General features: G+C 42.8%; 1 protein-coding gene across 1 annotated transcript in view; it reads right to left on the minus strand.

Annotated features, from left to right (window-relative positions):
- The window catches only part of pappa (pappalysin 1), an 81,488-nt gene extending 71,784 nt beyond the window's left edge, over positions 1–9,704 (minus strand). Inside the window, exons 1-2 of the mRNA XM_022769472.1 lie at positions 9,314–9,704; positions 2,483–3,581 (exon numbers count right to left, since the gene is read on the minus strand). Coding sequence (XP_022625193.1) covers positions 2,483–3,581; positions 9,314–9,704 — 1,490 coding nt within the window. The remainder of the gene's footprint in view (positions 1–2,482; positions 3,582–9,313) is intronic.
- Positions 9,705–13,553: the final 3,849 nt, after the last annotated feature.

A 13,553-nucleotide genomic window follows, 5' to 3' on the forward strand; every position in this document is an offset into this window, starting at 1 on the left:
GAGAGAGACAGAGGCCAAGGGAAAACGGATGACCTATTAGCCTCTGACAAAGCCAGGCCAGAACTTCATTTCCCAAAAACATATTGATGCGGAAATGGTCCAAATATCCGCCTTACCAACTTTGTGTATCCATCTTGCTTTTGATTGGGAGATGTTTCCAAAAAGCCTTGAATATCAGCTACTGGCAAACACCATCTGACTCTGAAGTATTCCGATATTATAGAATTTACTTCAATCCAGCTGCTCAGGTATTATTGGTCTTTCGTGGACAGTCAGACACACACACATTATCATCTCAAACAACTTGTTCAGGGTGCTTGTTTTCTGCCTCTCTGCACATACAGTATAATGTAAATTGGCACCGTATGAATTACAGGAACAATTTCAGATGTCCTTAGCTCCAGACATAAGAATGTTCAACCTTTCAAATAAATGCCGTCAGATAACATCAAATACCACTGAAACCGTAAGAAGTGTCAAAACCGAGGGCTGTGAAAACAATGCAAAAACATTTCCCTCAGCCAAATGTGGAGGGGGGGGGGGGTTATTATCAATGGTATTTTGTGAGGAAAGACTGTTGCAGGACCACAGAGCTGCCTGTGTCCTGTGCTAGCCAGATTTTTGAAAACACTACATGTAAGTGGTAACAGGCGCAAACGCTGCAAAAATAAATGCAGGACCTCACAACTATTGTTCCCCTGCATACACAGTACATTGTTCATCCAGAATTCCATAATTAAGGAGGAATGTCAAACTGTTTGTAGTGCAGCTCTCTGCAAGTCTCTCTAGACATACCATAATCAAAGCAAAATAAGCAACCACTTGAGGAGATTATATCTATTTTTTTTTTTTCCTCGACTGAAAAGTCTCTTGTCCTCTCTCTGCTTGTCTCCTTCTCGCTCTTGCTGGTATCCTTCCTTTCACAAGCCCATCTTTCAAATGCCCACAAGGAGATTTGAACATTGCAACGGCAAGTGTTTTGCCAATGGCTGATGTCTAAATGAAGTAGTTTGCCCGCCACTTGATGAATGAGCTTCTAATGATGACTAAGCTGAAAGGGATGTGGTGGGAATTGAGAGATGGAAGCAACGGCAAACCCACCTGCTTTTCCCCTCTGATGTTGCTAATTAGATGTCATTATTTAGCTATTTAGCGGTCATTTTAAACAACAGGATAGTGCCAAACAGACAGTGCTTCCAGCTTAACTGTGATTGAAAACAGCCTGGTTTCCTTGATTCATGCTATCAGAAAGACTCAAACAATCCCACACACTAGGCCCTACTAGTTTTTCTCCCTTTCGCTTGTCCCCACATAACAGTGGCAAGAAATACCGACAAACATCTGAATTTCAGTCATTTTTGTCTACTTTTCTGGCGTAACCATAAACACCCCCTGCATTGTCCACAAAAATGTCTCAGTCTACTGTGTTGAGTTTCAGTGTACCAAGAAACAAACAATCCTGCTATTGGAGGTCTGGCACAAAACTTATTACAGCAAATTCCAGAGATTTATTCGCCTTGCCAGCTTTTACTCATCATCTACAAGCCACAATGAGATTACCAGAAAAACAAAAACTTTCATGCATTCATGAGGGCCTCTGCATTCTCCTCAAGTAGCCGCATGAAACCACATAATCTCTTGCTTCATGTACAATACACCTGGGAGGTTCTGTAATACTGGTATTCACGTGCAAGTGAAGTGAACTTCCTTCCCTGTTTTTCCTGGAAAAATTCTTTCAGGCAGCCACGTTTAGGGACCCATACCTGCCTCCCCAGGAAACATGTCTGTCGCTGGTTTCCTGGAGAGAGTGGTATGTCTTTGAAATGATTTCCATTGCTACAAGCAAAACCCATATTGGACTCTCTTCTCTGACCTCTAATTGCCCTTACACTCTGTTTAGAGTGTCACTCTTTCCGAACGAACTCCCTTCTCCAATCAAGCCAGCTTAATTAGGACCATGGGTATAGGAGACACAGAGTAGAAAAAGGTGGGGAGAGTTGTTGAAAAATGGATACAAAAATGAGCGGTCTGGCCTGCGCATTTGCTACCAGGAAAGTCATCCGGTTGCGTTTGTTTTGCCCTGCTTAAGTGTGGAACACTGATTGAACCAGGCCAAGGCTAGATTGGACTAGCTGCCCCCAGAGGATTTCCCAGGCCACACAGGCTGGGAGTTGAGTTACACTCAGGCTCAGCCCCAGTGGTCAGGAAACAGTAGGACTAGACATGAAAACCTTTCTTCAGGGACACATGTACGGAAAGATTTGTTGTTTGATTTACTTGAGGCATATGAGGCCACGGTGTTGGGTGGCTTTACCAAAATTATTCAGTCATGTCAACCAAAAAATGTATAAAATTTTATAAACATATGACTTAAACTCACCAAAACTAAATACCAACAATATTCCTACCTTAATATCTACCAAAGAGGATTACCAGTGCTGAAAACATAACAGCATGCAAAAAGTGAAGGAAGTGATCTTACTTGTGTGGAGAGGAGCGATTGAAGCATGTCTTGGTCACATCGGTCACATTGGGATTACAGCAGTCACCAAGGTCATACAAGAAGTTTTCCCAGTTACATTCAGGGTCACATACACCATTCCCCTGTTTGTGCTCAGGGCAACGGCTCCGGTGCCCAGACATGCAGTCACCTGCATCAAACCCTGTCAGTGGATGGTTGCATTCTGGGTCGCATGCATCATCGCCGACTTTGCTGATATCACAGTTAGCTAGAATCAGCCGGTTACGAAGGGAGGAATTGGTCACATTGTGAATGCTGAGCTCCCAGGTGATATTGTAGGGGCTAAAGGCATCATTTAGCTGCTGGTGCTGCAGGCTGATCTGGTGGTCGGATACAGTCGGCCTCATCCGTGCATCGTCCCATATATTTATGACACGATATCGTACTTTCTTGGGCCGGCGGAATGTCCAAAGCTGGTTGTAGTTATTGATGACCTCAACGTTGTCACAGACAGTTTGACCACAAGTTGGGGGGTCCAGCGTTGTGTCCAGTAATCCCTCAGCATTTCCAACTCCACCACCGCCCATAAATCGCCCACCTCCTCCCTGCTCAGGCAGAGGAAAGCTACCATCTTTTACAGTCAGCCACTTTCGGCCTGGGTGCTCAAAAGTTTCACGAATGACCAGCTGAGGTAGATCTTGGGGGTCATCGTGGCCCTGCATATCCCTGATAATCTGCCTCTGCCCTCGGGCCTGCCTCCATAGACCCACCCTTTCCACTGCTCCCCTGTAATTATGATTCAGTGCATTCCCCCCAATCATCAGCACTTTGCACTTTTTGGTCAAATGACTGAAGACATCACCCGATTGCTCCCGGCTGACGCCTACTTGGGCACCATTGACGAAGAGCTTCATGTACACGCCATCATATGTGACTGCCACATGTGCCCATTGGTTGGGGACGTAGCGAGCATTGGAGTGGATTGAGGTCACTTTGTGGGCACGGTCAGTTTTAAGGGAGAAGAAGAAGCGGGGTTCACGGTTCCCGTGTTCACTAACTGCCTGGATGCCAAGCAGCCAGCCGCGGTCACTGGAGGCATAGAAACATTTGTCGTACAGGCCTAGAGAGAGAATGGAGAAAAAGAAAATTTAATATGTGCTTTAATATGAGAAAATGAACAGAAATAAAAAACATTGTTTATCAATCACATTGAAGATAGCTGACACTGTCCACATCCTGTCCTTTCAATCAAACATTTTTTACAGTCTGCACAAGTCACATGCATACAATCCCTAATGCTAATTTTATTCAAGTATTTGGTATTATATATTGCAATTAGATTTCACAGTATATTTTGAATTCTCTAAAGATAATGCATTTCCAGAGGGATGCTGAAAATGTAGCTGAGGTTAGAGAGCAAGAAATGCATTAATATGATATATTTTTTTTTTGATATCTAAGGGCAGGTTGTCCTGGAAATTGGGTTGAAGTGCATGTTTAGCTAAGGGAGACCCCATGGAAATATCTCGGTCTAGGCCTTTCGTGAACACTGAGCGCATTTAAAGTTGTTCGTGTAAATGTCCCTTGCCAGTAGGGTAGCCAGAGAAGGCTAGTTTTCTGCTAAAGCCTTGTTTTTGTAGAGGCACCAAAACACCTTTTTCCTGTTTCACTTGGACCGTGTATGTCAGCTTCAGCATGGTAATGTGTTTTCACTTCTTAGGGGATCTCTGAATGCTAACTGTTTGTTTGTTTAGCGCTTGTTGAGGTGCGTGTGTGTGTGTGTGGGTGTGTGTGTGTGTGTGTGTGTGTGTGTGTGTGTGTGTGTGTGTGTGTGTGTGCAGGCACACAAGTGCACGTCTGTGCGTGTGCATGTGTGTTTGTTAAAGCATGTTCGTGACTGTTGCATATATCCAAACAGTCCAGTCAAACTGTGCACAGGTTCCAAAGCACTTTGACATGCCTCACAAGGTCCATCTCAGCATGTGAAAGTCCTGGTGTTCACAGGTGATCCTGGGGAGAGCGCTGGACTGGAGCTGAGTACATTCCTGGGTTTTGTTAATATTAAGGTAGCACTTGTAACCACTGGCTTTCTGGCAGTTATATCTTTCCATTAAGAGACTCCCATATGAAGAAGGTATGGAGTATCCTTTACAGTTGCTTCTAAAAATGCCTGTAAATACCCTTCATATTTGTCTCTGCTAACTTTAGTATGGTCTATAATTGTAAGCTGATTATCATAGTGATGATCACATCTTTGCCTCAATGTGCTTGTCCACTTCAGATGCCTTTGTTCCCCATCGATTAGGCTATCAAAGCCTGCAATAAATGGCTGGCTAATGGTGATTGCACGGACATCTTGCTAACTTTGACCTGTTTCTAATTAGATGAACACTCCGGTACGCATTCATTAACTTGGTATTTCAATGGACTAATGTTCAAAGAGTGAGGGTTGGGTTCAGCGTCAAGGTCAGTCTCTTGGTGGATGACGTTTTCAGGCTTTCCACTACACTGGAAGGAAAAAGCCTTCCATCTGTCAGCTAGCGCACTCAAGGCTAAAAGGTGTGCTAAAATGCTCGTAGGGCTCCTAGTGTAAACAGCTGTCATAATTCTGCCATGCTCAATTAATCTAACACACTACACTTTTCCAGACCCTGCACTGCGACTGCTCGGGCTCACACAAACATACCTACGCACACATATGCACATTCTAATACAGATACGCATATATATACGTGCTCATGAACAAATACACACCCCCACATATGCACAGAACAAATTGAAACGCTGAGGTACACATTTGTGTCCACTCAGAAACATAAACAAACACGCACATGAAGGGATCTGCATGTGCACACGCTACAGTGGAGAGCTGTTCCTGTCAGGTTCAAAGGCAACCTTCCTCGCACTTGCCATTTGTCTTCTTCCAAGAAAAATACACTCAGGAAAAAAGAAAAAGTTAAGTAAAAAAAAATACACATGCACACACAAAGAAAAATGTCACAAGGACTTGATAAAAAGCAGGGAGGAAGGGAACAATGAAGACTCCGTTTACTTTTGAGCTGTTCTGGCTCGGAAAGGTCAAAGAAAGGCACTTTTCATAGTCATACGAAAGTGACCGCCACAGCAATTTCCTTGAGGAGACAATGGAAAATTCCATTGATATATCAAAAACAAACTTAACAAACATAACAAAGATATCGATAATGAAAATGTCATCGTGCCACTTTAAAACACTTGACTTTAAACACTTGACTTGGCTGTCGAGTTTCACTCTGATTTAAATCAACGAAATGCTGGTTTAAATGAGTCATAAATGATCTACCACCAGTTGCACTTCAACATGTTTTTGAATGTCAGGTGACATAAATTAACACCACTTTGTCCACATTGTAACTTACACTGTGACACTCTCACTGTCACTCTCCCAATTAAACCTTCCCATTTAATGTAAGCACATGAATCAGGATTTTGGGGGTACTCAACAACACTCATAAATAAGGCAGTCAGTGCATGACTGTAGTAGTGGCTCAAACTAATAACACTGTGAAGATGTTTTCTAGTTGAGTTGAGTTACAGTTAGTCAGCCTCTCTGCAAGCTCCAACAACGTGCCAGGTGATTAGTCATGGTCTCAAGATTATTCATAGCATCCCAGTTACATTTGACTATAGTGAAACAGGAAGAGGAAACGAATTTTAGGTGCCGATGCAGAAAAAAAAAAAGGACCCTCAACAAGATTGTTGTTGAACATATTGTTATGTGTCTCATCACACTAGATAACAGCAGCAAGATATGTCTGTTATCGCAGCAATTATCTGCCAACGTCTGCATATAATTGTCCCTAGCAGGTCATGGAAGAGAGCCTCCGTTCCTCTCGTGATTTATTTCCCTCTTCCTTTGATGCGGGACAACCCAACATGACCCGGATACAAGGGCTAATAGGGCACAACAAAGTTTGCATAACATTTGGACACAGAACTTGATGTTTCTGATTTTGGATGTGCTGTGTTTGAGTGGTGTGTGCTGTGTTGGTGTGTGTGTGTGTGTGTGTGTGTGTGTGTGTGTGTGTGTGTGTGTGTGTGTGTGTGTGTGTGTGTGTGTGTGTGTGTGTGTGTGTGTATAAAGTCTTATAATGGTTCAAATGCTTTTAAACCTGGGATCAATTCTAACCACATGTAACTGTCAAACTCGGGAAATGGCAGCACAGCCTTTTCTGTAGAAGTCTTGTGCTTCACTTTAGAGGGCACAAGACAGTCCACACTTGCATTTAATGATGGTTTGATCAATCATCCGTTTGATCAGTGATTGGATCCTTGAACATGCTGTTTTCTCCCCAGAAGTGGTCGAGCAAGACCATATCCAAATCTGTCCTATACCTCTCCGAGGAATTGTCAAACAAAATTTGGTAACCTTCAATGAAAAATGAAACTTTAACAGTTGTTAACTTGAAGTTTCTTCGTTAAACATCATAATGAATTGATCATCTTGGGAGGTCAGTCACAACCTTTTCATGTGTTTTTCTTAAATTAAGATATTTTGGCAAACACTCTGCAGAAACAACTCAAAACCAGACAACAAGTCACTACAATTGGTCATGGATGCAAAGATAACATTTGAGTTTCCGTTAATCAAGCAGAGACTGGGATGATACCCTAAACTTCCCAACTGCACAGAAAACAATAACATACATGAAGTAAGAAAATAAAATGAAATCTTGAGGAAAGAGAGCAAAAATGAAAAAAAAAAAAGAGAGAGGGAGACAGAGAGAGAGATGGTCAAAAACAACAGAGTAAAAAAAACAGATGCTGCAAACAACACTGTGCTGGGATCAAAACAAGGGGATGGAGCATTTTTAGAGGCACTGGGATTTTTGAGGCCTGAATTGGATTTAAAAGATTAGGCTTTATTGAATTTGTTTGATCATCATATTTGTTCTCTTTGGGGCCCCTCTCTGGCTCACTGATGTGAGCACACTTGGAGCAAATCTTAAAAATGAACACATAAGATTATACATGAATGGTAATCTCTCTCATCTTGAGTGAAGGGGGGAGGGAGGGACGGGTTGGGCACAACAACAACAACAACAACACCTGTACAAAATAATGTGATCCAACACCACATCTGCAAAGCCTACAATGTTCGTTTTCTGTTAACATTGTGTCAGAGAGGTGTTTATTCAAATCTGCGGTCGATGCGGTGGTGGTCGTTTGTGTTGTTGTTGCACTAGATTGCATTATACTGTACAGATGTTCCTGTTATTGTGTCCATCCCCTGAAAATCTAAGAGTCACTCAGGTCACAACAGACCCTCTCACCCCCCACCCACCCCACCCCTCTCCCCCACTTTGAGACTGTTACAAGGGATTGGCTTTGCAGAGCACATCCCTGCCAACTGGCTTGCACTACCTAAAAGTGTACTGTATCTTAATACAGACACACACACACAGATGCACGCGCACGCGCGCACGCGCGCGCACGCACACACACAAGTGATTATTTATGTGTGTGGGTGGGAGGGGGTTGTTTTGAGAGAGCCAGACAGATAGAAAATAAAAGAGCAAGTAAATTTACTCATATGGTTTAGTAAAGTCCCCAAACGTGCAGACTGGCATACAGGAGGCTGAGGAGGACTGAGTTCAATTCAGTTCAGTTCAGTTCAAAGGCAGCCATCTGCACAAGTACTGTAGCAGGCAATGAGTTGTGTATGCAACGCTCCCTATCGGCAAGGAAAAGCAACAAAAGAAAACTGTCCAATACTGTAATGCATAAAAGCGCTATTGGTCAAAACAGATGATGCAGAGCGGTTTTTCACACATTTCTGGTGCTCCTTTACGCATGGCTGCAGACTTGGCAGGACAAAAAAATAGGAGTGCGCACAGATGACAACTACAAAGTGTAGACCTTTCCTCTGACGGCAGGGATCTACTCAAGTGCCTGTGTATCCTCCTCTGCGCAGTCAGTGCTTAGAAATGCATCATCACTATCTGATTGTGCCTTTAATTAGGAACTCGGCGAATAACCCATGATTCCGCGCAAGCGTCTGGAGGTTTTGGAGAGACTGTGCTGAACACCAGTGGAAGCGCACAACCGCCACTGCACAAACACATTTAAGCAGGACATTTTCGCTCAAGAGAATGGGGGGGGGGGGGTTTAGGGGGCTGCCTGGATCTCTCAGCCCTGTCTCGTAACTCCGGTAGCCTATCCAAAGGTGTCGATTTTGGGGGACACTTTGCGGCTTGTCTGAGCCGCGAGCTTTGAGCGCCTCCACATTCAACGGATCTCTCCCGTTTTGTGCCTGACGTGACGTGCTCGCTCACAAAGTTTTGGCCATTACATCATAGTTTTAAAATAGCCAAGTCGGCTCAGAGAAATTACATTTTACGCACAGTGACATCAGCTGCCGGTCAAATGATGCAGTAGCCTACATCTGCTGCCCGTACTCATCACTTAGATTTTATGATAATAACGCGCATGCAACATCTTTCTGAAGTGAAGGAATGAGAGGAAAATTCATTTGTGAAATATAATCATGTTGCAGCGATTATTGCTCTGCAAGGTGGCAAACTTAAATATGATCAAAATCTCCACCAGTGACCCTACGCTTGCACTACCTAAAATATCCGCTGTACTTTTGAGAGCATTACATCATTGTCTAGTCTGATAGATGAACTCATTTTCAACTCGCTGAAACTGCATGTTGCTTTGTTTGATGGGCTACATGACACTGGGATAATATACTGCACATATGCATGTTCAGTTAGACTCCTTATCAGATTTAACTCGCCAGTTTTGGAGTTACACTAATATAAAGAGTTGGGGTTGACAATAGGAAGGAGGATGTGTAGACTATCCTACCTGCAATCACTGTGGGTGATCGTTGACCTCCCTCCGGTTTGATCCACATCTCCAGAGTGAAATTTCCTCTGGGTATCTCCACGCCAGGCTTCAGCCGTAGCTGATCTCCCATGCCGGTGAAATAGACAGCGTTCCCCCGGTCTGGAGAGTTTTCCTCCGCATGCGAGGAGCGCCGACGCTGGCGAAGCACCCGTCGCTCCAAGCCGGGCAAAGACCGTTTGCCCCGGGGCAGACGTGTGGCACAAGCCCCTGGGATGGTGGCTTTCGCCTCCCTAATGCGCACCAACTCCCTCTTGGATCTCCCCTTTCTCCGGGCTGTCCCGCACTCTGATCCAAAACACAAGATGAGAATCACCAGGCAAGACACCCAGGGTGATGTCCAAAGTTTCATTTTTCGGGAGAGGAAATGGCCAAAAAATATTTAAAAATAAGAGAAAAAAAAATAAAAGAAACAACGGAATAACTAGAAAAATATGTATGTCCACAAATGTTCTCCTCTTTGGAATCCTCTCGAGTTTTTTTCCCTCTCTCTTTTTACAGCGGTAGAATGTCAAACCGTAGAAACTGTCTAAATAAACCCATAAAGCTATGCTGTTTTTCCCTCTTTATAATGCTAAGCCACGACCCCCTCTCTTAAGCAAAACTACTCTGGAGACATTCAGGGGACACAGGAATATTTGATTCATGTATGTGTTCCACGGTGCCTTTTCAATGGGTCCCATTTAGCCAAAGGGATGACTAATAAGTAATCAATCAAGAGGGGGGTCCGGCCGATGCCCCCCTCATCCCCTTTGGACGGTAGGAGTTACTCGCAGAAATCCACAGTTGTCCGCCAAGCTCCTGTCACACCTTTTTGTTGTTTCCTTATCCTACCCGTAAAACAGCATAAGAAATGGCACATATTAAATTCCAAAGAAAAGTGACAACAAACCGACCTCTCATATTTATTAAAGGAAACAAGAGGTAAATTGTGATCAAAAATGGAATCCAAACTTCCCTTTGCCTGTGTGCCTGTACAAAAGTTGAAATGCACTATAATATCTGGTGAGGCGAAAGAGAGAAAGAGGGACAGAGAGCTGCAGAAGTAAGCATCGCGGTCCTCATTGATTGCCTGAAGCAGATACACTTGGAGGAGTCGGAGCTCGTCGTCCGCTTTAGAGGCAGTTTCTCTCTAAGTCTTTTTAAGAACAACTCATGTTTCAAATGTTCCGGGGCTGTGGGTTTTTTTTTTTTTTTTCAAAGTGGGAAGTCACACAGGTAGGCAACTCTCACTGACGGTAATTCTCTCTATGGCACATAGTGATGGGATGGTGTTTACGGAGTTTGGAAGGCGTATATGTATCCCTCTAGCGGTTACAATTTAAACAATCCAACACTTCCACCAAGTCCACAACACAGAACCATAACCAAGCAAGTCTGAGGAGATAAAGGAATTACTCCAGTCCGTGGTATCCTTAGTTGAAACCCCCCCCCCCAGAAAGCTCTGCTTTAAAGTTAATGGCATTTTCAGTCATAGATTTTGACACTCATATTCGTCAAGATATACATGGAAGCTTACTTAAAGGGCTGCTCCTTAAAGCCAATGTTTAAAATGTAGTATATAATACAGAGACTGTTCCAGATTTTATCTAGAGATCAAAGCTTTTATTTTGAAGTTTTAAAATCGACAGATATTTACAAGCTCCAAAATAAAATAAAAAAATAAAAAAAATAAAAAAATACCATGTGTTTTATGCAATGTGGGGAAAAGAAAGCTATTGTGCTGCTCACTGACTTTTTGGAAAGTCCTCCATTTTAACTTTGGCAAAGTGTGATGTATTCTAACTCTTCCTGTCAATGTTTCCCATTACTGTCTTTTCAAAATGAAGTAGATCAAATATGAAATGGCACAACTACGAAGCCGAAGCAACCCCTGTCCCTTCTTTACTTAACTTAATTTGATGGATCATATGTCCTTTCTTCTTTCAGTTTAAAAGCCACATTTTGATGTTTTTAGCGGCAGTAGAAGAGCACTTCTGTGTTTTCTACCTGTGCATTTCTAGTAAAATCTCAGTTAACTCCAATCTAAGTTTATCCCAAGTTACTAACACCGCAGCAGGAATTTTGTCAAAGGGATTTGAACAAAAGAAAAATGTAAGGGATTTGTATGTTTCAGGTTGAGTCACACATCCTAATGTTTACTGACATGTCACTTTAGATGGATATGAATTTCAAAACCACACTCTCAGCTAAGGTTTGTAAGCCTTTGAGACCAGTGACAAAGCCCTCCATGAGTCTCAGCTGCAGAGTGAAATGATAACAATCCTTTGGTTAATGTTACTGTTACTCCCAGAAGATTTTGACACAGAAAAGAGGGTGACTTTACCTTCAATGGCTGCTGGTAGAAACAGTCGGCTGGAATGCCAGTGTTTCCTCTCTGTTCTCCCACGGTTGTTTGTCGTAAATGTGTGTTTAGACAGCCAAAACTTGCCACCTACCATAAAGGGCAGAGAGGACAAACATTAAATATTTGCTTTCTTCTTCGTATGCTGTTGCGACTTTAGGCCACATATTTCCTTTTGTGTTGTGAGCAGGCAGTGGGGGGGGTGGGGGGGGGGTGCTGACATATTGAAAGTTGTTTGACCTTGAAAGTTTCTGCAAGTGTAAGTTTCACAAGGATCACAAATTTAAATCTTGTCAAAAGGAGACAGTGGATAACTTTGAGTGTCACACAACAGGCTTTCAGATTTGGTTGTGTGGCAACGCTTCCGTCTCTCTGGACGACTGTTTGTTTGGGTGCTTGACCTCTGATTCCCATGAGACCGCTTTCCTTTTGATGCATACATTGTGTACAAATTTTCAACTGGCCTGTGGCATTTTCTCTCAGCAAAATACCACTGCTCACAGAATTGAGCGTAATTTGGTGTTGCAATGTGCTGCAAGTGGATTTTCATAGAAATGTACCTGATATGAGAAGTTGACACTGACGTAAAATGAAAATACAACCCCACCAAGGTGCCATAGTATCATGACAGAGGGTGAAAGACTTTTCCAGTCCTGTAATTACATTCTTCACTTCTCCGCCTGAGATCTGACTGTCACTCTCTCCCTCTCTCTCTCTGTAAAGGAACATGAGTGCTGAAGAGAGAATAGATGACCTAATGTCTTACAGTCAGCATCCTCCCAGGTTGGTACACTATGTACAGGCTGGAAGGACAAAAAGAAAAAAAAAAAAACAAAAAACCTCTAAAACATGCTCACATAAAGGTCATTCACCATCCCTCTGTTATGCAAGGAGATTGAGTAGAACTGTTTTATTATAGTCTCGCACCCACCATCCAAACCTTCAGGGCACGTACCAGTCAACATGCACAAAGTTCAAACTGTGTGCTTCCCTGGCTCTGTCATTTCCCGGTAAAAAGAGCGTCACAGTAACGCTCCTCTCTCTTTGAAAACAGGCTGATTCCCAGTTATTCCTGGATTTAATGGTCCAGGAAGACAACATCCCATCTTAACCCAGTGATCTGTGATGGTTCATGTCACAGAGCCCCTGTGCTATTCTGCAAATCCCACAGCAAATCTGAGTCAGGCCATAAAGTAGAATCCACCACGTCACTTTCACAATGTTACAATCAGCCAGGGGTCAACAAACACGAACCTTTGTTCGTCACGTCAAATCAGAAAAAAACCAAGCTGTACCAGCATACAATGACACATGGAGGAGTCATGAATAAGATAATTATCATATAATATACTTTTTTAAATGCAAGAGACTCCCAATTACTTGAATCACATCTGACCTTTCTGATGCACAATCGTCTCTAATGTCCAATCCAGACATCTATCCTCATATGTAAAATGAAAGCCATGATATTAAACAGTTGAGTAGATGATAAAGCGTTGTAACAGTAGGTGACACTGTTTGGTTAATCCACATTCAGTATCTGAATGCATGCAAATATTTTTGTCTTTTTTTAACCCCCCCCCCCTCTTGCCACCCACTTTTGTTCCAGGGAGATTACATCTGTGTGGTCTAAAAGTAACAGCTTGGTGACATGGGTAAAATATGAGCGTGTGCCGTGAACACAGAGCTCAGTAGAAGAATATATGAGTTTGATGTTAGTTTTATTTTTTTTTTTAGATATTGTTTTCATCAATGATGACAATGTTAAAAAAAGAAAAACTGGATTAACTTTGTCTGACGACATGTAGATCATAAGTAACCTCAAACTTTAGCTCTAGCCCCACTGTGCTCCCTTGG

This window comes from Seriola dumerili, unplaced genomic scaffold, assembly GCF_002260705.1.
Source record: "Seriola dumerili isolate Sdu_G_001 unplaced genomic scaffold, Sdu_1.0 BDQW01003009.1, whole genome shotgun sequence".
Lineage (NCBI taxonomy): Eukaryota > Metazoa > Chordata > Actinopteri > Carangiformes > Carangidae > Seriola > Seriola dumerili.